This window comes from Nerophis ophidion, linkage group LG04, assembly GCF_033978795.1.
Source record: "Nerophis ophidion isolate RoL-2023_Sa linkage group LG04, RoL_Noph_v1.0, whole genome shotgun sequence".
In the NCBI taxonomy this organism is placed as follows: Eukaryota; Metazoa; Chordata; class Actinopteri; order Syngnathiformes; family Syngnathidae; genus Nerophis; species Nerophis ophidion.
In genome coordinates, this window is record NC_084614.1 from 82,908,655 (window position 1) to 82,930,326 (window position 21,672).

Genomic DNA, 21,672 nt, shown 5'->3' on the forward strand with positions numbered 1-21,672 from the left:
TCCTAGGGGGCGCTAGAGCGCAATTTTAAGTTTTGGGGTTTGTTTTTTTATTTGTTTGCAATTTTTGCCAGTCCTGATGTTTGTGTAAAATTTGGTGAGTTTTGAAGCAATTTAAGGGGGTCAAATTACAACTGAAAGCGGCAAAAATTACTTTTTTTAGGAAACTTTTGTTTTGAAGGGGTGTTTGCCAACTTCCTGTCGATTTTTGCTGAAGGATGTCAGTTTATGAAATGTAGGTCTAGGTCAGACCTACATAAAGGTTTTCGTTTCATGTCTCTACGACATTCCTAACGGAAGTTACAAGCAGTTTTGTCTGTGTTTTTTCCTAGGGGGCGCTAGAGCCCAATTTTAAGTTTTGGGGTTTGTTTTTTAATTAGTTCGCAATTTTTGCCAGTCCTGATGTGTGTGTAAAATCTGGTTAGTTTTGAAGCTTTGAAGTTTTGAAGTTTTGAAATTACATCTCAAAGAGGCAGAAATGACATTTTTTAGGAAACTTTTGTTTTGAAGGGGTGTTTGCCAACTTCCTGTGGATTTTTGCTGAAGGATGTCATTTTATGAAATCTAAGTCTAAGTCAGACCTACATAGAGGCTTTTCTTTCATGTCTCTATGACATTCCTAACGGAAGTTACAAGCAGTTTTGTCTGTTTTGTTCCTAGGAGCAGTTCTGTCTGTGTTTTATTCCTAGGGGGCGCTAGAGCGCAATTTTAAGTTTTGGGGTTTGTTTTTTTATTTGTTTGCAATTTTTGCCAGTCCTGATGTGTGTGTAAAATTTGGTGAGTTTTGAAGCATTTTAAGGGGGTCAAATTACAGCTCAAAGAGGCAGAAATGACATTTTTTAGGTATGTTTTGTTTTGAAGGGGTGTTAGCCAACTTCTTGTTGATTTTTGCTGAAGGATGTCACTTTATGAAATGTAGGTCTCAGTGAGACCTACATAGAAGTTTTTGTTTCATGTCTCTACGACATTCCTAACGGAACTTACAAGCAGTTTTGTCTGTGTTTTCTTCCTAGGAGCAGTTTTATCTGTGTTTTGTTCCTAGGGGGGCGCTAGAACGCAATTTTAAGTTTTGGGGTTTGGTTTTTTATTTGTTTGCAATTTTTGCCAGTCCTGATGTGTGTGTAAAATTTGGTGAGTTTTGAAGCATTTTAAGGGGGTCAAATTACAGCTCAAAGAGGCAGAAATGACATTTTTTAGGTATGTTTTGTTTTGAAGGGGTGTTAGCCAACTTCTTGTTGATTTTTGCTGAAGGATGTCACTTTATGAAATGTAGGTCTCAGTGAGACCTACATAGAAGTTTTTGTTTCATGTCTCTACGACATTCCTAACGGAACTTACAAGCAGTTTTGTCTGTGTTTTCTTCCTAGGAGCAGTTTTATCTGTGTTTTGTTCCTAGGGGGGCGCTAGAACGCAATTTTAAGTTTTGGGGTTTGGTTTTTTATTTGTTTGCAATTTTTGCCAGTCCTGATGTGTGTGTAAAATTTGGTGAGTTTTGAAGCAATTTAAGGGGGTCAAATTACAACTGAAAGCGGCAAAAATAACTTTTTTTAGGAAACTTTTGTTTTGAAGGGGTGTTTGCCAACTTCCTGTCGATTTTTGCTGAAGGATGTCATTTTATGAAATCTAGGTCTAAGTCAGACCTACATAAAGGTTTTTGTTTCATGTCTCTACGACATTCCTAACGGAAGTTACAAGCAGTTTTGTCTGTGTTTTTTCCTAGGGGGCGCTAGAGCGCAATTTTAAGTTTTGGGGTTTGGTTTTTTATTAGCTCGCAATTGTTGCCAGTCCTGATGTTTGTGTAAAATTTGGTGAGTTTTGAAGCATGTTAAGGGGGTCAAATTACAGCTCAAAGAGGCGGCGGAAAAATCAAGAATAATAAAACCTTAGAAGTACAACAGGGTCCTCTGTCCCAAAGGGACATTCGGTCCCTAATTAGTTGAGACTGATATTCATTCACTGTTACAAGCGGCCTTCGGACAGGATCTCAGGCTTTGTTCCGTCTGCAAGAGCACGTTAACCTTGACTGGAGTCGTGAACCGGAAAATGATTATCGATTCCCGCCCAGACCTTCGGCGTCCTCACCAGTTCTCGGTCCAGACGCTTATTGACTTTGAGGAGTCCCGTCACCGGGTCGATCCAGAAGTGGTTAGCGCGGTCGCCTTTGAGGATGGAGTAGGTGATGCGTCCGTTGACTCTGCTGTCCAGGTCCTCTGCCAGCACCTGAAGTCCACCATTCAGCTCACTAACAGACTCCGGGGGGGTCAGACCGCTTCCAAGACTACCTTGGTTATGGACTGTCCCACCGCCGCGTCCTCGCCCACCAGGACGTTGTAGACCTCCTGACTGAAAGCCGGGGCGTTGTCGTTGACGTCCATCAGCTGGACGCTCACCATGGTGGCGGCGCTGAGCGGAGGGCTTCCGCCGTCCCAGGCCTCCACCGTCAGGTAGTAGTCCTTGCACACCTCGAAGTCCAAGTCGTCCGTCACGAAAATGGACCCTGGAAGACCGGGAAAGTTAGTCGGGAACCCGGACGGCGTCGGGACGAGTGGCGGACTCACCGAGGATCCGGTCGATGGAGAACTTGGCCAACTCGTTGCCCGAGCGGATCCTGTAGGCGATGTCGGCGTTGGGGCCGATGTCGGCGCTGGTCGCCAGCACTCGGAGCACCTCGGTCCCCACCGCCACGTCCTCGGGGACGGTCACGGTGTAGTCCCGTCTCTGGAATACCGGGGCGTTGTCGTTGACGTCCAAGACCAGGACGGTCAAGTCCACCTGGTGGACACGCAAGCAAAGATCATCGGGCAGATCAGTAACTACAAATACTTTTCCTTTCCCGACTCGGTGGCCTGGTGGTTAGTGTCCGCCCTGAGATCCGGAGTCCGAGTCTTACCAAAGCATACTTGCCAACCCTCACGGATTTTCCGGGAGACTCCCGAAATTCAGCACCTCTCCCGAAAACCTCCCGGGACAAATTTTCTCCCGAAAATCTCCCGAAATTCAGACGGAGCTGGAGGCCACACCCCCTCCAGCTCCATGCGGACCTGAGTGGCGTGTCGACAGCCTGTTTTCACCTCCACTTTCCCACAATATAAACCGCGTCTCTGCCCAATGACGTTATAACTGTAGAATGATCGAGGGCGAGTTTTTGCTATCTTATGTGGGTTTATTGTCAGCCAGTTTCATTAACGTCCTCACAGCGCGTCAAAACAACTTACAACAACAGCAGTCACGTTTTGGTCTACCGTAAAGTAGTTCGTCTGCCGTAAACAGCAATGTTGTGACACTCTTAGACAGGACAATACTGCCATCTACTGTACGTGCACATGGTTAGAAAAATAGTGACAGAGAATAGAACAAGGATGGACAATTCAACCCTTAACTTAACAATGAGTAGATAAAGTGTTGTGTGTGTGTATATGTGTAAATAAATGAACTCTGAAATTCAAGTATTTCTTATATATATATATATATATATATATATATATATACCATGCCCCGCCCCCAATCACGCCCACTGCCCCCACCTCCCTAAAACGGAGGTCTCAAGGTAGGCAAGTGTAGACTGACAGAAGTGTGGCTGCCAATTTGCGCCTACGGCCTCTCTGAATGCAGCTGAGATAGGCTCCAGCACCCCCCCCCCCCTCCCCCCCCTGTGATCCCAAAAGGGACAAGTGGTAGAAAATGGATGGATGGACGGGCCTCTCCGACCTCCAATTATCAGTTATTCAGCACTGGGAGCAAGGGTAAAGTGTCTTGCCCAAGGACACAACGGCAGTGACTTGGATGGCCAGACACGGGGATCGAACCTGGAACCCTCAAAATGCTGGTCCGGTCCGTTGTACCCACCACGCCACGCTGTAGTAATGTATTTCCCAAACATTAAAAAAACCATCTGCAGACACCAAAAAGCATTCATTTTAATCAGCCCTTAAAGTCATATAGCAGCTATGAAATTATAAAATGATATTGCTGAAAAGACAATATTCAACATTTGCCTCCATTCTCACAGCCTTCTGTGTGTAACTGAGAATTTGCTACTTTCTTAGTCACCTACTGAATTCCGTCGATACTACCAACTATCGATTTACGCAAAATCAAACACTGTCATATTTGTTGCACGTGACGTCACTTCCGGTTACAGACTTGCCACCTCCGGGCGGTTCAGGTCAACTTTTTGACTTTAGGGCCGCCTTGGGCTGAAAAAAATGTTCATTATAACACTTATATGAGACTTTTAAAGTCGTTTTGATAGTAGGCTAATATAGCTAATATAGACACTTACACAATGTGTTGCTTTCATTATAACAACTATAAAGTCATTTTGATAGTAGGCTAATATAGACACTTACATCATGTGTTGTCTTCATTATAACACTTATATAAGGCGTTTTATTAGTTTTTTTGTATTTTTGTTCCAAAATAGCTCTTTCAACATGTAGTGTTGCTGACCCCTGGTCTTCACATTACTGCCTCCTGGTGTCTTGGAAGTGTAACTACATTGCAATCGACATTCCAGAATGTAGCAAGGAAAGCAGTTATCATAATCAGCTCATTTTTAAATATTACAGTAAAAAAATCCAACTTTCATGTCCAACAACTAACATTCATCAACACACACAAAATCACCAAAAATTGAGTAACAATATCCCGGTAATCGGTACCGTATCAGTTCAATTGTGAACTTACAAGTCCCTAATGAAATTTTTTTTTTTTGTCATGTAAACTACATTCTTCCAGGTGTCTTCTATGCTGAACAGAACATTGAAATCCTTTAAAATCCTTTTCTACAAGCTTTTTAAGTCTGGTTCCCCGCCAGGCCTGGGAAAACCTCTGTTATGTAGTTCTCTCTGCAGCCACTGGAGGGCAGCAGAGAGCTGCTCTGAGGTGACGGCTGTGGTAAGCATTGATCTTAATTATCCATCCATCTACTTTCTACCGCTTATTCCCTTTTGGGCTGGCGGGGGGCGCTGGTGCCTATCTCAGCTACAATCGGGCGGAAGGCGGGGTACACCCTGGACAAGTCGCCACCTCATCGCAGGGCCTTGATCTTAATTATAATCTCCACATCTTTCACAGCAAACCATGCTAAACCTTTTCATGTCCGACTTCTTGTTTTTTTTACTCATCCTGCCATTAGCCTGCCTCAAGACCAGGGGGCACCAGGTCGCCCATAAGGACCAGATGAGTCGCCCACTGGCCTGTTCTAAAAATAGCTCAAATAGCAGCACTTACCAGTGAGCTGCCTCTATTTTTAAAATTGTATTTATTTACTAGCAAGCTGGTCTCGCTTTGTTTATAGCAAATTTTGCATGCGTATATAAAACTTAGTACGTGACACGTTAATTGTTAGCATGCTAAAAATAATTTAAGCAAATTTTGCACACGTACACTTCGGTGTCTTATAACTTAGTACACAATACATGCTAATTTTTAGCATGCTACTTTTTTTTTAGCAAATTTTGCATGCGTGTATAAAACTTGGTATGTGACACATGCTCATTTTTAGCATGCAAACTTTTTTTTTTTTTTGCATATTTTGCATGCGTGCGCTTCGGCGTATTACATTTAGTACACAATACATGCAAATTTTTAGCATGCTAACTTTTTTTGGTGCATATTTTGCATGCGTACGCTTCGGCGTATTATAACTTAGTACACAATACATGCTAATTTTTAGCATGCTACCTTTTTTTTTTAGCAAATTTTGCATGCGTGTATAAAACTTGGTATGTGACACATGCTAATTTTTAGCATGCTAACTTTTTTTTTTTGCATTTTTTTGCATGCGTACGCTTCGGCATATTATAACTTAGTACACAATACATGCTAATTTTTAGCATGCTACCTTTTTTTTTTAGCAAATTTTGCATGCGTGTATAAAACTTGGTATGTGACACATGCTAATTTTTAGCATGCTAACTTTTTTTTTTAGCATATTTTGCATGCGTGCGCTTTGGCGTATTACATTTAGTACACAATACATGCTAATTTTTAGCATGCTACCTTTTTTTTAGCAAATTTTGCATGCGTGTATAAAACTTGGTATGTGACACATGCCAATTTTTAGCATGCTAACTTTTTTTGGTGAATATTTTGCATGCGTACGCTTCGGCGTATTATAACTTAGTACACAATACATGCTAATTTTTAGCATGCTACCTTTTTTTAAAGCAAATTTTGCATGCGTACACTTTGGCGTCTTATAACTTAGTACACGATACATGCTAATTGTTAGCATGTTAATGTTTTTTAAGCAAATTTAGCATGCGTACGCTTCTGCTTCATGTAACTTAGTACACAATACATGCTAATTGTTAGCATGCTAATGTTTTTCTAAGCAGATTTAGCATGCGTTTGCTTCTGCTTCATATAACTTAGTACACAATACATGCTAATTGTTCGCATGCTAACGTTAGAATGTTAGCTTTTTTGAGCAAATTTTGCATGCGACGTATATAACGTTGTACATACATGCTAATTGATGGCATGCTAACGCTAAAACTTTTTTTACACAAATTTTGCATGCCTTCTGTACGCTTCGGAGTCATGGAACTGTAACATTGTCGCATTTGACCTGTCGGCATGCTGACTTTTTAAATGTTGCATTGATTCAATGCGCCGGTCACACGCAGGATTCTCACAGGAATGAGGCAAACACGAAATAAACACCAACCTGAGAAAACAGCGCCCCCTGCAGCCCGGCTTGGTCGCTGGCCCGTACGCGCAGCCGATAGGAGTCCTGGCTCTCCCGGTCCAGGGTCCTCTCCAGGACCACCACGCCAGAAACCGGGTCGATGGAGAAGAAGCCGTCAGCCGAGTCCAGCAGGGAGTAGACCACGGTCCGGTTGAGGCCTTCGTCGGGGTCGCTGGCCTGCAGCCGCGTGAGGAGGGTGTTGGGGGCGGCGTTCTCGTACACGCTCGCCGCGTAGCGCGAGGACGCGAACGAGGGCGGGTTGTCGTTCACGTCCAAGACCCTGAGGGAGACGTCGGCGCGGCAGAAGAGTCCGCCTCCGTCCGTCGCCTGGGCGATGAGCTTGTAGGCCGGCTTGGTCTCGCGGTCCACGGGCGCCGCCGTGCGCAGCTCGCCTGAACACAAACACGAGTGTCACGCACGATTTAGTCCCACGCGTTTCCTAATACTAACCCTGTTTCCATACGAGTTGGGAAATGGTGTTAGATGTAAATATAAACAGAATACAATGATTTGCAAATCCTTTTCAAGCCATATTCAGTTGAATATGCTACAAAGACAACATATTTCATGTTCAAACTCATAAACTGTACTTTTTTTTGCAAATAATAATTAACTTAGAATTTCATGGCTGCAACACGTGCCAAAGTAGTTGGGAAAGGGCATGTTCACCACTGTGTTACATCACCTTTTCTTTTAACAACACTCAATAAACGTTTGGGAACTGAGGAAACTAATTGTTGAAGCTTTGAAAGTGGAATTCTTTCCCATTCTTGTTTTATGTAGAGCTTCAGTCCTTCAACAGTCCGGGGTCTCCGCTGTCCTATTTTACGCTTCACACATTTTCCATGGGAGACAGGTCTGGACTGCAGGCGGGCCAGGAAAGTACTCGCACTCTTTTTGTACGAAGCCACGCTGTTGTAACACTTGTATTGCTGAAATAAGCAGGGGCGTCCATGATAACGTTGCTTGGATGACAACATATGTTGTTCCAAAAGCTGTATGTACCTTTCAGCATTAATGGTGCCTTCACAGATGTGTAAGTTACCCATGCCTTGGGCACTAATACACCCCCATACCATCACACATGCTGGCTTTTACACTTTGCGCCTTTAACAATCCGGATGGTTATTTTCCTCTTTGTTCCGGAGGACACCACGTCCACAGTTTCCAAATATAATTTGAAATGTGGACTCGTCAGACCACAGAACACTTTTCCACTTTGCATCAGTCCATCTTAGATGAGCTCGGGCCCAGAGAAGCCGGCGGCGTTCCTGGTTGTTGTTGATAAATGGTTTTTGCTTTGCGTAGTAGAGTTTTAACTTGCACTTACAGATATAGCGACCAACTGTAGTTACTGTAGTTACTGACAGTGGTTTTCTGAAGTGTTACTGAGCCCATGTGGTGATATCCTTTACACACTGATGTCGGTTTTTTAATGCAGTACCGCCTGAGGGATCAAAGGTCCGTAAAATCATCGCTTACGTGCAGTGATTTCTCCAGATTCTCTGAACATTTGGTGATTTTACGGACCGTAGATGGTAAAATTCCTTGCAATAGCTCGTTGAGAAATGTTGTTCTAAAACTGTTCGACAATTTGCTTACAAAGTGGTGACTCTCACCCCATCCTTGTTTGTGAATTATTTGGCATTTCATGGAAGCTGTTTTTATAGCCAATCATGGCACCCACCTGTTCCCAATTAGCCTGCACACCTGTGGGATGTTCCCAATAAGTGTTTGATGAGCATTCCTCAACTTTATCAGTATTTATTGCCACCTTTCCCAACTTCTTTGTCACGTGTTGCTGGCATTAAATTAGAAAGTTAATGATTATTTGCAAAAAAAAAAAAAAAAAGTTTATGAGTTTGAACATGAAATATGTTGTCTTTGTAGCATATTCAACTGAATATGGCTTGAAAAGGATCATTGTATTCTGTTTATATTTACATCTAACACCATTTCCCAACTCGTATGGAAACGGGGTTTGTACATCAAAGATCATTTCAAATCGTCGTCAAGTTGAAGTGGAGTGGTAATTGTTTTTGGGCGACACCCAGTGGTCACAGTTAAGTTTTGTATGTTTAAGTCATAGTCAGGGGCAAGAAATACACAAAAACACGTCTTGCCCCCTCAAATATATAAGTTTTTAAAAGCCTAATGAAACCATTACGCATAAGCTGGTTTTAAATGAACTCCTGAGACAGAGTAGCTTATGTTGATATTTAATTACCAAAGCTTTGGGAGACCAAAAATCTATACACGACACATTCAAATCGCATCGCCTTAGTTGATCTGACTATACTACAAAAGTTTCGCCTCTCTCCCACTCTCACTCGCCCCCCTTCTTCTCCTCTCCCTCTCCTCTTAGGCCTAAAACATTTAAGATAAGAAGAGTGTTATGACTTCTCGCTACATTCCAACTTTCAAGGTCTATGTATGGCCGATGCTTAGCTGTTCTACAATATGACTGGGATTTAAAAAGATATCTATCTCCATCAATATTAATGATGAAATATTAACATTGCAACACGTGCCAATACGGCCGCTTTAGTTTACTAAATTGTCATTTTAAATTTTGCGCGATGTATCCTGTTGAAAACGTCGCGGTATGATCACGCGTGACGTCATGGATTGTAGCGGACATTTTGTTCCAGCACCGATCCCAGCTATAAGTCGTCTGCTTTAATCGCATAATTACACAGTATTCTGGACATCTGTGTTGCTGAATCTTTTGCAATTTGTTTAATTAATAATGGAGACGTCAAAGAAGAAAGCTGTTGGTGGGAAGCGGTGTATTGCGGCCGCCTTTAGCAACACAAACACAGCCGTTGTTTCCTTGTTTACATTCCCGAAGGTGAAGCTTTACTATTTTAGCTCGGTTGGTAGAGTGGCCGTGCTAGCAACTTGAGGGTTGCAGGTTCGATTCCTGCTTCCGCCATCCTAGTCACTGCCGTTGTGTCCTTGGGAAAGACACTTTACCCACCTGCTCCCAGTGCCACCCACACTGGTTTGAACGTAACTTAGATATTGGGTTTCACTATGTAAAGCGCTTTGGGTCAATAGAGAAAAAGCGCTATATAAATATAATTCACTTCACCTCACTTCACTTCTCTATGGAACAGAGCGGTCAAGCGAACATGGTTCCCGACCACATGTCAACCTGCAGGTTTCGGTGAGAAAACTGTGGTAATAAGTCGGCTCTTACCGTAGACATGAGCGGAGCTTGCGTCGTTCCTCGTGCACCTGTCAAAGAGGCAGCTGCGGACTCTCTTGCCTCCTCCGACCAGCCGCCCTTGAACGTGGAATGCTTCCACCGTGGAGGAGGGGGTAAAAAAAGCTCAGCCTGGCCCGACCGACTGCCTTCGCTTCGCCTCGTCGAGAAACGTGGCTTCCCTCAGAGACACTGGCGTTCACCACACTCGTGGCCAGCTACACCCCTCTGACTTTCAGGTACGACTATATTATCTCACTAAAACACTAGTAACACATTAAGCAGATAAGGAATTTTCCAGAATTATCCTAGTAAATGTGTCTAATAACATCTGAATCTCTCCCACCACCCTGTCTTTTTTTTTTTCTTCTAGTCCTTCACTCTCACTTTCCTCATCCACAAATCTTAAATTTTCTCTCAAATTAATGGGGAAATTGTTGCTTTCTTGGTCCGAATCGCTCTAGCTGCTGGTGGCCATGATTGTAAACAATGTTCAGATGTGAGGAGCTCCACAACCCGTGACGTCACGCGCACATCGTCTGCTACTTCCGGTACAGGCAAGGCTTTTTTATTAGCGACCAAAAGTTGCCAACTTTATCGTGGATGTTCTCTACTAAATCCTTTCAGCAAAAATATGGTGAAATGATGAAGTATGACACATAGAATGGAGCTGCTATCCCCGTTTAAATAAGAACATCTCATTTCAGTAGGCCTTTAACGTACTTACAAAATGTATGTGTGACAAGTTGACTAAATGAGCCGCAATGGCCGAGAAAATCCGCGTTCGAGGCCATCTCGCCTCGTCTCTGTCCGTCATCTGTGCCAGGTCACGCTGCTCAGCAAAAATCCGCGTCGACGAATGAAAATGAGGCTCAAAAATGTTTTTTTTGTTTTTTTTTTTTACTTTTATTTATAAATTTCAACATCTACAAACGGACGTACGAGGCTGTAAAGCAGAGGTGTCCAAAGTGCGGCCCGCAGCTAATCCTTTAGCGGCCCGCCACACATTCTGCAAAATTGATAGTATTGCTAAAAATTCAAAAAAACATTTAAAAAAAGTGGAATGAAGTGAAATCTAATGAGGAAAAAGTGAAGTGAATTATATTTATATAGCGCTTTTCTCTAGTGACTCAAAGCGCTTTACATAGTGAAACCCAATATCTAAGATACATTTAAAGCAGTGTGGGTGGCACTGGGAGCAGGTGGGTAAAGTGTCTTGCCCAAGGACACAACGGCAGTGACTAGGATGGCGGAAGCGGGAATTGAACCTGCAACCCTCAAGTTGCTGGCACGGCTGCTCTGCCAACCGAGCTATGCCGCTCGAGATTTTCGTATTCAAACGGGGATAGCAGCTCCATTCTATGTGTCATACTTCATCATTTCGCGATATTGCCATATTTTTGCTGAAAGGATTTAGTAGAGAACATCGACGATAAAGTTTGCAACTTTTGGTCGCTAATAGAAAAGCCCAGCCTTTATTGGAAACGTGCGCGTGACGTCACGAGTTGCAGGGCTCCACACATATTCACATTGTTTTTAATGGGAGCCACCAGCAGTAAGAGCAATTCGGGCGGAGAAAGCAAGATTTGTGAGTTCAGATATTGACAGTGAAGGACTAGGGAGAGAAAAAATAAAAATAAAAACAAAATAAAATAAATAAGCAACGGCTCCAGGCGGCGGCAGTGTGAACGTTTCAGATGTAATTAGACACATTTACTAGGATAATTCTGGAAGATCCCTTATCTGCTTATTGTTTTAATAGTGTTTTAGGGAGATTTTAAAGATTGTAAAGAAGTCGGATGGCTGTTGTGAACACAAAGTGTCTCAGAGAGAAGCCGAGGAGCCAAGCTCACAGCTGCTGCAGGACGACGAATAATCCAATGATTTCTCCGGTAAGATATATATCACAATTTCCCCATCCAAAAACATGCTGGTTGACGTAGAGAAAACATGTTCGCTTGACCGCTCCGCTTCACAACAAACAAAGAAACTTTGGCTGTGTCTCGCTGCTAAAGACAGCTGCAATCCACCGCTTTCCACCAACAGCATTATTTTTTATAGTCTCCATTTTTAAATGAACAAATTGCAAAAGATTCAGCAACACTGTCGTCCGAAATACTGTGTAATTATGCGGTTAAAGCAGACGTCTTTTAGCCGCTAGTGGTGCTGAGCTAATATTTCCTGACAGCCCGTGACGTCACGCGTACGCGTCATCATTCTGTGACGTTTGCAACAAGAAACTCGCGGGAAATTTAAAATTGCAATGTAGTAAACTAAAGCAGGCGTATTGTCATGTGTTGCAATGTTAATATTTCATCATTGATATATAAACTATCAGACTGCGTGGTCGCTAGTAGTGTTTGTGTTGCTAAAGGCGGCCGCAATACACCGCTTCCCACCTACATCGTTCTTCTTTGACGTCTCCATTATTAATTGAAGACATTGCAAAAGATTCAGCAACACAGATGTCCAGAATACTGTGGAATTATGCCATTAAAGCAGACCACTTATAGCTGGGATCGGGCCGGAAAAAAAATGTCCGCTGCAATCCGAGACAATACTGACGTTTTCAACAGGATACTTTGCCCAAAATTTAAAATTGCGATTTAGTAAAGTAAAGTGGGCGTATTGTCATGTGTTGCAATGTTAATATTTCATCATTGATATATAAACTATCAGACTGCGTGGTGGCTAGTAGTGGCTTTCAGTAGGCCTTTAAGTGTACGCCCTGAGATCGGTAGGTTGTGAGTTCAAACCAATGTTGACACAAAACTGCCAGTTTTTTTTCTCCTTTTGTCTTTATTTTCTTTTCTTTTCCATTGCTCAAAAAAAAGGACAAAAAAATCTATGTTATAATGAATTATTACTTGAAAATTATCACTTTAAAATGTTTTATGTAGAAAAAATATTGCATATGTTGTGTGGTTGCCATACAAAAACATCCAAGTTTTGACAAAAGAGCATAAAACAGACAAAATAATAGTTTAATCCACAAATACAGTGGGGCAAAAAAGTATTTAGTCAGCTACGGAATGTGCAAGTTCTCCCACTTCAAATGATGACAGAGGTCTACTGAATAGCTCTTAATCTTCTTCCCCCTTATGCGATTTTAAATTACCGGTATTGAAATCAGCCTCCTCCATTTTGAAAATGATGACAGGGGAAGTGTCACTCGTGACGTCGAGAGTTTGACCAGGCGGTAATTCAAGTCAGGCGCATACTATATGTGCAGCGGCAATTCAAGGAAATACGGCAATCACAGTGAAAAGTTAAATAAAATCCTACTAAATATATTTGAGATCTGAAAGGTTCCCCACTCATGAAGTGATGCTTTTTTATTCGTTTTTAATTACTTTTAACACTTAAATTTCAAGATCAACTTCCGATACACAGTGGGGCAAATAAGTATTTAGTCAGCCAGCGATTGTGCAAGTTCTCCCACTTCAAATGATGACAGAGGTGTGTAATTTTCATCATAGGTACACTTCAACTGTGACAGACAGAATGTGGAAAAAAAATCCAGGAATTCACATTGTAGGAATTTTAAAGAATTTATTTGTAAATAAGTATTTGGTCAACCATTCAAAGCTCTCACTGATGGTTTTGGCTCCAAATCTCAGGATACATGGCCCCATTCATTCTTTCCTTAACACGGATCAATGGTCCTGTCCCATTAGCAGAAAAACAGCCCCAAAGCATGATGTTTCCACCCCCATGCTTCACAGTAGGTGTGGTGTTCTTGGGATGCAACTCAGTACTCTTCTTCCACATGGGTGTCAAACTCTGGCCCTTTTGAGCCAATATCAAATTAACATTAGAGCTGGCCCGCCAGTATCACCACATTCACCGCTAATACTCATACTTGCCAACCCTCCCGATTTTCCCGGGAGATTTCCGAAGTTTAGTGCCCTTCCCGAAAATCTCCCTGGGCAACCATTCTCCCGATTTCCATACAGACAACAATATTGGGAGCGTCCTCTTTTCCTCCATATAAACAGCCTGCTGGCCAAGTCACACATACTTGATCAGCAGCCATACAGGTCACACTGAGGGTGGCCGTATAAACATCTTTGTTACAAATATGCGCCACACTGTGAACCCACACCAAACAAGAATGACAAACCACATTTCGGGAGAACACCCGCACCGTAACGCAACATAAACACAACAGAACAAATACCCAGAACCCATTGCAGCACTAACTCGTCCAGAATGCTACAACATAAACCCCCCGCTACCACCAAACCCCGCCCACCTAATTTTTATTTTATTTTCGAATTTATTAGCCTGCGGAAAAAGTTAATGTTGATATTTACCTCAGAAGGCTGCAAATAAAAAAAGAGGCATTAATTTTTTTTAATTACGTTTTATTTAAGATGTTTTTTCGTTTTTGTTTTTGAAAGTTGATTTTGCACTATTATGTTATATAAGCTCTGCCTGTTCCATGGGAGGAAGCCCGAGTACCCGGAGGGAACCCACGCTGTCACGGGGAGAACATGCAAACTCCACACAGAAAGATCCCGAGCCCGGGATTGAACCCAGGACTACTCAGGACTTTCGTATTGTGAGGCAGATGCACTAACCCCTGCCCCACTGTGCTGGCCTATTTAAACTAATTAACGCATGCTTACTTTTACCGCATGCCTTTGGTAAGCCCAGGAGTGAGAAGAGGTTTTAAATTAATTAGCGCCCCCGGTGGCAATTCAAGGAAATACGGTACTCAAAAATATTAAATTATTAAAATCAATGTTGTCCTGCATTTGAGGGCTTTAATTGCTAAATAAAGGAACTCTCCTGAAGGAATCAATAAATTACTATCTATCTAAATACTGCATATTTCAGTTTTAATATAAAAAAACAAAGTTGTCTTTGACAGAAAAGCCATAAAACCTTATTTGTTTTACTTTATATCAACCTCAAGTTGATATAGAGATTTACTGTAAGCATCCATCCATCCATTTTCTACTGCTTATTCCCTTTTGGGGTCGCGGGGGGCGCTGGTGCCTATCTCAGCTACAATCAGGCGGAAGGCGGGGTACACCCTGGACAAGTCGCCACGTCATCGCAGGGCCACTGTAAGCATTAATTAAAAAATATCGATAATTTTACTTATTTTTAACATTTTAGTGACTGAGACCCTCTATGCTCCTCAGGAGCCCTAAGGATATAAAAAAATCCATATATTTTGTTGTGGTTTTAAAAATGAAAAATATCTAAAAGGTTTGAATCAGTGGTCCCCAACCACCGGGCCGTGGCCCGATTGGTACCGGGCTGCAGAATATTTTTTTTAATTTAAAAAAAAAAAAATATATATATATATATATATATATATTTTTTTTTTAAATCAAATCAACATAAAAAAAACACAATATACACTTACAAATAGTGCACTTACCACAAAAAACTAAATTTTTCATGACAAAAACGTCCCTTTTTCGGGACAAATTATTAAGCGTTGACCGGTTTAAATGATTTCGTGTGCGGCCCTCTGTGGAAAAAGTTTGGACACCCCTGCTCTAAAGTAACAAAATCCAATCATATTTAAGACGTCATGTGAATGGGCGGGACAATTTTTGACAGCTGGCCAATCACAGTTCTCGGATTGCGCACAAAACGGGGGGAGAGGGTGGGAGGTAGTGACGTAGTTGGACCAATCAGATGCTTTTCCCGGCGAGATGAGGAAGTGGAACGCAGCGGCGCGAAAACAAAAGTACGGCTTTAAACATTTCAATTTTGTCGACATTATAACTTTCGATAAACGTAAAGCCATTTTTTTAATATGTTTCACGAAGCCATGGATCTGGACGTCGACACAACCGTAAGTTGAAGCTTCGTGTATTTGCTGCTTTTGGTGTTCGGTCCTAACGAGCGTTATTGCTGTTTAAACGCTGATGAAAACAAACATGTCGGCTACAATGAATTGTGTCAATATGGACTTTCTCACGTTACTAGTGTACCTTGCTGACTTGTTAGAGAACATCATGGAATTTTAAAACGAACTGATGACTCCTGGTTATTATAATTGGGACAATTAAAGGCCTACAGAAATGAGATGTTCTTATTTAAACGGGGATAGCAGGTCCATTCTAGGTGTCATACTTCATCATTTCGCCATATTGCCATATTTTTGCTGAAAGGACTTAGTAGAGAACATCAACGATAAATTTCGCAAGTTTTGGTCGCTAATATAAAAGCATTGCCTGTACCGGAAGTAGCAGACGCTGTGCGCGTGACGTCACATCTGAACAGTGTTTACAATCATGGCCACCAGCAGCTAGAGTGATTCGGACCGAGGACGCGACAATTTCCCCATTAATTTGAGCGAGGATGAAAGATTTGTGAATGAGGATAGTGAAAGTGAAAGACTAGAAAGAAAAAAAAAAGACAGGGCAGTGGGAGCGATTCAGATGTTATTAGACACATTTACTAGGACAATTCTGGAAAATACCTTATCTGCTTATTGTGTTATAATAGTGTTGCAGTAAGATTATACTGTCATACCTGAAAGTCAGAGGGGTGTGGTGACCGCCAGTGTCTCTGAGGGAAGCCACGTTTCTCGACGAGGCGAAGCGAAGGCAGTCGGTCGGGCCGGGCTGAGCTTTTTTTTACCCCCTCCTCCACGGTGGAAGCATTCCACGTTCGAGGAGGCAAGAGAGTCCGCAGCTGCCTCTTTGACAGGTGGACGAGGAACAACGCAAGCTCCGCTCACGTCTACGGTAAGAGCCGACTTATTACCACAATTTTCTCACCGAAACCTGCCGGTTGACATGTGGTAGTGAACCATGTTCGCTTGACCGCTCCGTTCCATAGTAAAGCTTCACCTTCGGGAATGTAAACAAAGAAAAACCGGCTAGGTTTGTGTTGCTAAAGGCAGCCGCAATACACCGCTTCCCACCTACATCTTTCTTCTTTGACGTCTCAATTATTAATTGAACAAATTGCAAAAGATTCAGCAACACAGATGTCCAGAATACTGTGTAATTATGCGATTAAAGCAGACTACTTATAGCTGGGATCGGGCTGGAAAAAAATGTCCGCTACAATCGAAGACATCAGGCGCACGCGTCATCATACCGACGTTTTCAACAAAATACTTCGCACGAAATTTAAAATGACAATTTAGTAAACTAAAAAGGCCGTATTGGCATGTGTTGCAATGCTAATATGTCATCATTGATATATAAACTATCAGACTCCGTGGTCGCTAGTAGTGGTGTTCAGTAGGCCTTTAGCGAGCGCCAAATTGTCCTACAAATTTCAGGGGTTCTTGAACTCACCGTTGTTTGTTGACATGTTTAGCTATCTCGGACGCTGCCACAGAAAGAAGTGTTTTCAAACCACTCCTTTAGTTTTTTCCACCAAACGTTTTATACTGTAGGCGAATATTGAAGTTATCGACTTGTGTGGCGTGCTGATCAGGCATATTTGGTCAGTGCACGACTGCCAGCTAATCCATGTTAACATGCTAATTAGACTAGCTGTATGTGTGTATATATATATATATATATATATATATATATATATATATATATATATATATATATATATATATATATATATATATATATATATATATATATATATATATATATATATATATATATATATATATATATATATATATATATATATATATATATATATATGTGTGTGTGTGTACGTAAGTGTATATTTTTATATATAATGTGTATGTATATATGTATGTATGTATGTGTATATATATACATATATACATATATATACACGTATGTATGTATGTATGTATATATTGACAGAGATAGATATCTACATATATCCATATTTTAGAGTTATTTCTTTCTCTTGTCGTATTTGGAAAAAAAAGCTAGTGTTTTTCCATTTGTTCTCTTTCTGTCTGTCCGGAAGTAAACTGTGTGTGTTAACCTTGAAGGTTTGGAATGTAGGAAGTTGGAGTACTCTCTAAATATCTTATCTTTAGTTGATCAAGGAACCTGTATGTCCCATCTGGGGAGGGTGGGGGCTGTTTGCCGATTCAAGAAGTAGTCTCCTCCCGTTTGAATGTTAGATACATTTGGGCAATGCGATTGAAAGGTGTTGTACGTAGATTGTTCTCCCAAAGCTTTGGAATAAAGTAACTTACATCCTTCATTTAGAATCCGCTTATTTGTCATCGAAAGAACTTTGGACAGACCAGCAGTTTAAATTTCCAGCAGAGGAACGCTTGGTCCAATGCAACAACTTGTGTGTGTGTGTATATATATAATATACATATATATAATGTATATGTATATGTGTTTATGTATGTATGTATGTATGTATATGTGTGTATAAAATATATATATATTTGTATGTGTGTGTGTATGTGTATACATATATATATATATATATATGTAATATACCGTATTTCCTTAAATTGCTGCTGGGGATATAGTATGCGCCTGCCTTGAATTACTGCCGGGTCAAACTCGCTTCGCGAAATAATTAGCGCATGCTTACAATTACCGCCTGGTCTTACTCGTGACGTCACGAGTGACACTTCCCCCGTCATCTTTTTCAAATGGAGGAGGCTAATTTCAATACCAGTAATTTGAAATCGCATAAGGGAAGAAGATTAAGAGCTATTCAGTAGGATTTAAGGTCCAAGGCTTACATCACACTCAAATTTTTACTGCATGCCTTTGGTAAGTGCCGGAGTGAGAAGAGGGTTTTAAAATAATTAGCGCATGCTTACTTTTACCACATGCCTTTGGTAAGCGCAGGAGTGAGAGAGGTTTTAAATTAACGCCCCGGCAACAATTCAAGGAAATACGGTGTGTGTGTATATATATATATATATATATATATATATATATATATAGTTATATATATATAATATATATAATACACAAATAATTGCCCAGCCTGATTAAGGGTACCCGTGTTGGCGTCCATGTAGAAGTCTTCCACGCCGATGCCAAAGAGCGAGTATTGGATCTCCGCACTGGAGCCTGAGTCAGCATCTGTCGCTCCCACGGTCAGCACACCCTTGTTCGGACCGATGTCCTCAGGAAAGAGGCGGTGTACACGGCCTGACACACACACACACACACACACACACACACACACACATTGAGCAGTCCATGCCTGCATCCATTATCCCAGCTGACAGAACCAAGCCCAACAAGGTTAAGTGGTCTTTTCCGGCCCCGAACTCCATCGACTGCACCCTCAGTGACCAAACAGTCGCTCCAAACGCCGCCACTTCCTGCTTTGGATTTTGCTCCCGGCTGACTCACCCGTAACGAGGCGAGCATTAATTAGCAATTATTGGCGTTACAAGTGCACCTTAGTGTCTGACTCCGAATGACTCTTCATGATGCCTCATGATTTATAAACGCTATCTCACACGCTCTCAAAGGACAGGCGTTTTCTACTCCGTGGGCATAGTGGTTAAGTGGTTAGAGCGTCCGCCCTGACATGGGTAGGTCGTGAGTTCAAACCCCGGCCGAGTCATACCAACGACTATTAAAATGGGACCTATTACCTCCCTGCTTGGTACTCAGCATCAATGGTGGGATTGGGGGTTAAATCACCAAAATGATTCATGAGCGTGGCCACTGCTGCTGCTCACTGCTCCCCTCACCTCCAAGGGTGATGTGTCAAATGCAGACAATAATTTCGCCACACCTAGTGTGTGTTTGTGACAACCATTGGTACTTTAACTTTAACTTTAAAGCCATGAATGTCCAACGAGCTGTTAGAGCAGATTCAGGTTTAGCACCGCCCGAGTGACTCCTGGAGCTTCTTCAAAAACGTATAAAAATGGAAAAAGATGTGGAAAAGTATATATTTTTTGGTTCGAATATGGTTTGTGTAGGACAAACATGGCACAAACCCTCCTAATTGTTTTGTGCTACTAATTTTGCTGGTCCTTGAACTAGGACTTGGGCGATACATGGAATATACTCGATACATCGCAGGTTTGTCTCAGTGCGATATAGAAAATGACTATATCGTGATATTGGAGTGTACGTTCTCATGCAGTTGAGAACGTGCACTAAAGTTTGCTGCTGACATCACATGCACAAAGATAAGACCTTCTGGAGAAAAGTTATCCTACAAAAATGTAGCTGTTTGGCCACAATACCCAGCAATATGTTTGGAGGAGAAAAGATGAGGCCTTTAATCCCAGGAACATCATGCCTACCGCCCAACATGGGGGTGTAGTCTTATGCTCTGGGCCTGTTTTGCTGCCAGTGGAACTGGTGCTTTAAATGGAACAATGTTAAAGGAGGATTACCTCCAAATTCTTCAGGATAACCTAAAATGATCTGCCTGGTGCAGTTTGGTGTTCCAACAGGACAATGACCCCAAACACACGTCAAAAGTGGTAAAGGAATGGCTAAATAAGGCTAGAATGAAGGTTTTAGAATGGCACTGTCCCAAAGTCCTGACTTAAACGTGTAGACCAATGCTGAAGAAACAAGTCCATGTCAGAAAACCAACACATTTAGCTTATTTACGTTTGTTATAGAGCCACTTGCGTGTGTTTTAGATCTGCTTACGTGTGTTTTAGAATCCGCTTACATGTTTTAGATCCGCTTACTTGTGTTTTAGCTCCGCTTAATTGTGTTTTAGATCCGTTTACGTGTTTAGATCCGTTTACGTGTTTTAGATCTGTTTATGTGTGTGTTGGATCCACCTATGTGTTTTTTAGATCCGCTTACATGTTTTAGCTTCGCCTACGTGTGTTTTAGATCTGCTTACGTTTGTTTTAGATCAGTTTACGTGTTTTAAAACAGAGTACGTGTGTTTTAGATCTGTTTTGTGTTTTAGATCAGTTTACGTGTTTTAAAACAGAGTACGTGTGTTTTAGATCTGTTTTGTGTTTTAGATCCGCTTATGTGTGTTTTAGATCCGCTAATGTATGTTTTAGATCAGTTTACGTGTTTTAGTTCCGCTTACGTGTGTTTTAGATCCGAGTAAGTGTGTTTTAGGTCTGTTTCATGTTTTAGATCCGCTTACGTGTGTTTTGAATCCGCTTACGTGTGTTTTAGATCCGCTTATGTGTTTTAGATTCGTTTACATATTTAGATCCGCTTACGTGTGTTTTTAGATCATTTACCTGTGTTTTAGATCCATTTACGTGTATTTTAGATCCGCTCACGTATGTTTTACATCCGCTTACGTATATTTTAGATCCACATACGTGTGTTTTATATCTGTTTCGTGTTTTAGTTCCGCTTACGTGTGTTTTAGATCCATTTAGGTGTGTTTTAGATCCGCTTACGTGTATTTTAGATCCGCTTACATGTGTTCTTAGATCCGTTTGTGTATATTTTAGATCCGCTTACGTGTGTTTTAGATCCGCTTACGTGTTTTACATCCATTTACATGTGTTTTAGATCCATTCACGTGTATTTTAGATCCGCTTGCGTGTGTTTGAGATCTGTTTACATGTTTTAGATCCGCGTATGTGTGTTTTAGATCTGTTCACGTGTTTTAGATCCGCTTACGTGTGTTTTGGATCTGCTTACGTGTGTTTTAGATCCATTTACGTGTGTTTTAGATCCGCTTACGTGTGTTTTATTGATTCACTTACATGTGATTTTAGATCCATTTACGTGTGTTTTAAATCCATTTATGTGTATTTTAGAGCCGCTTACGTGTTTTAGCTTCGCTTATGTGTGTTTTAAATCCGCTTACATGTGTTTTAGATCCGTTTGCGTATGTTTTAGATCCGCTTACGTGTGTTTTAGATCTGCTTACGTGTGTTTTAGATCCGCTTACGTGTGTTTTAGATCCGCTTACGTGT

At 41.5% G+C, this 21,672-nt stretch overlaps 1 protein-coding gene across 1 annotated transcript in view; it reads right to left on the reverse strand.

The window, feature by feature from the left end:
- Positions 1–21,672, reverse strand: part of LOC133550485 (protocadherin Fat 3-like) — a 187,683-nt gene that overhangs the window by 85,676 nt on the left and 80,335 nt on the right. The window contains exons 27-30 of the mRNA XM_061896465.1: positions 6,671–7,083; positions 2,556–2,769; positions 2,280–2,494; positions 2,080–2,217 (exon numbers count right to left, since the gene is read on the reverse strand). Of these exons, the coding sequence (XP_061752449.1) occupies positions 2,080–2,217; positions 2,280–2,494; positions 2,556–2,769; positions 6,671–7,083 (980 nt within the window). The remainder of the gene's footprint in view (positions 1–2,079; positions 2,218–2,279; positions 2,495–2,555; positions 2,770–6,670; positions 7,084–21,672) is intronic.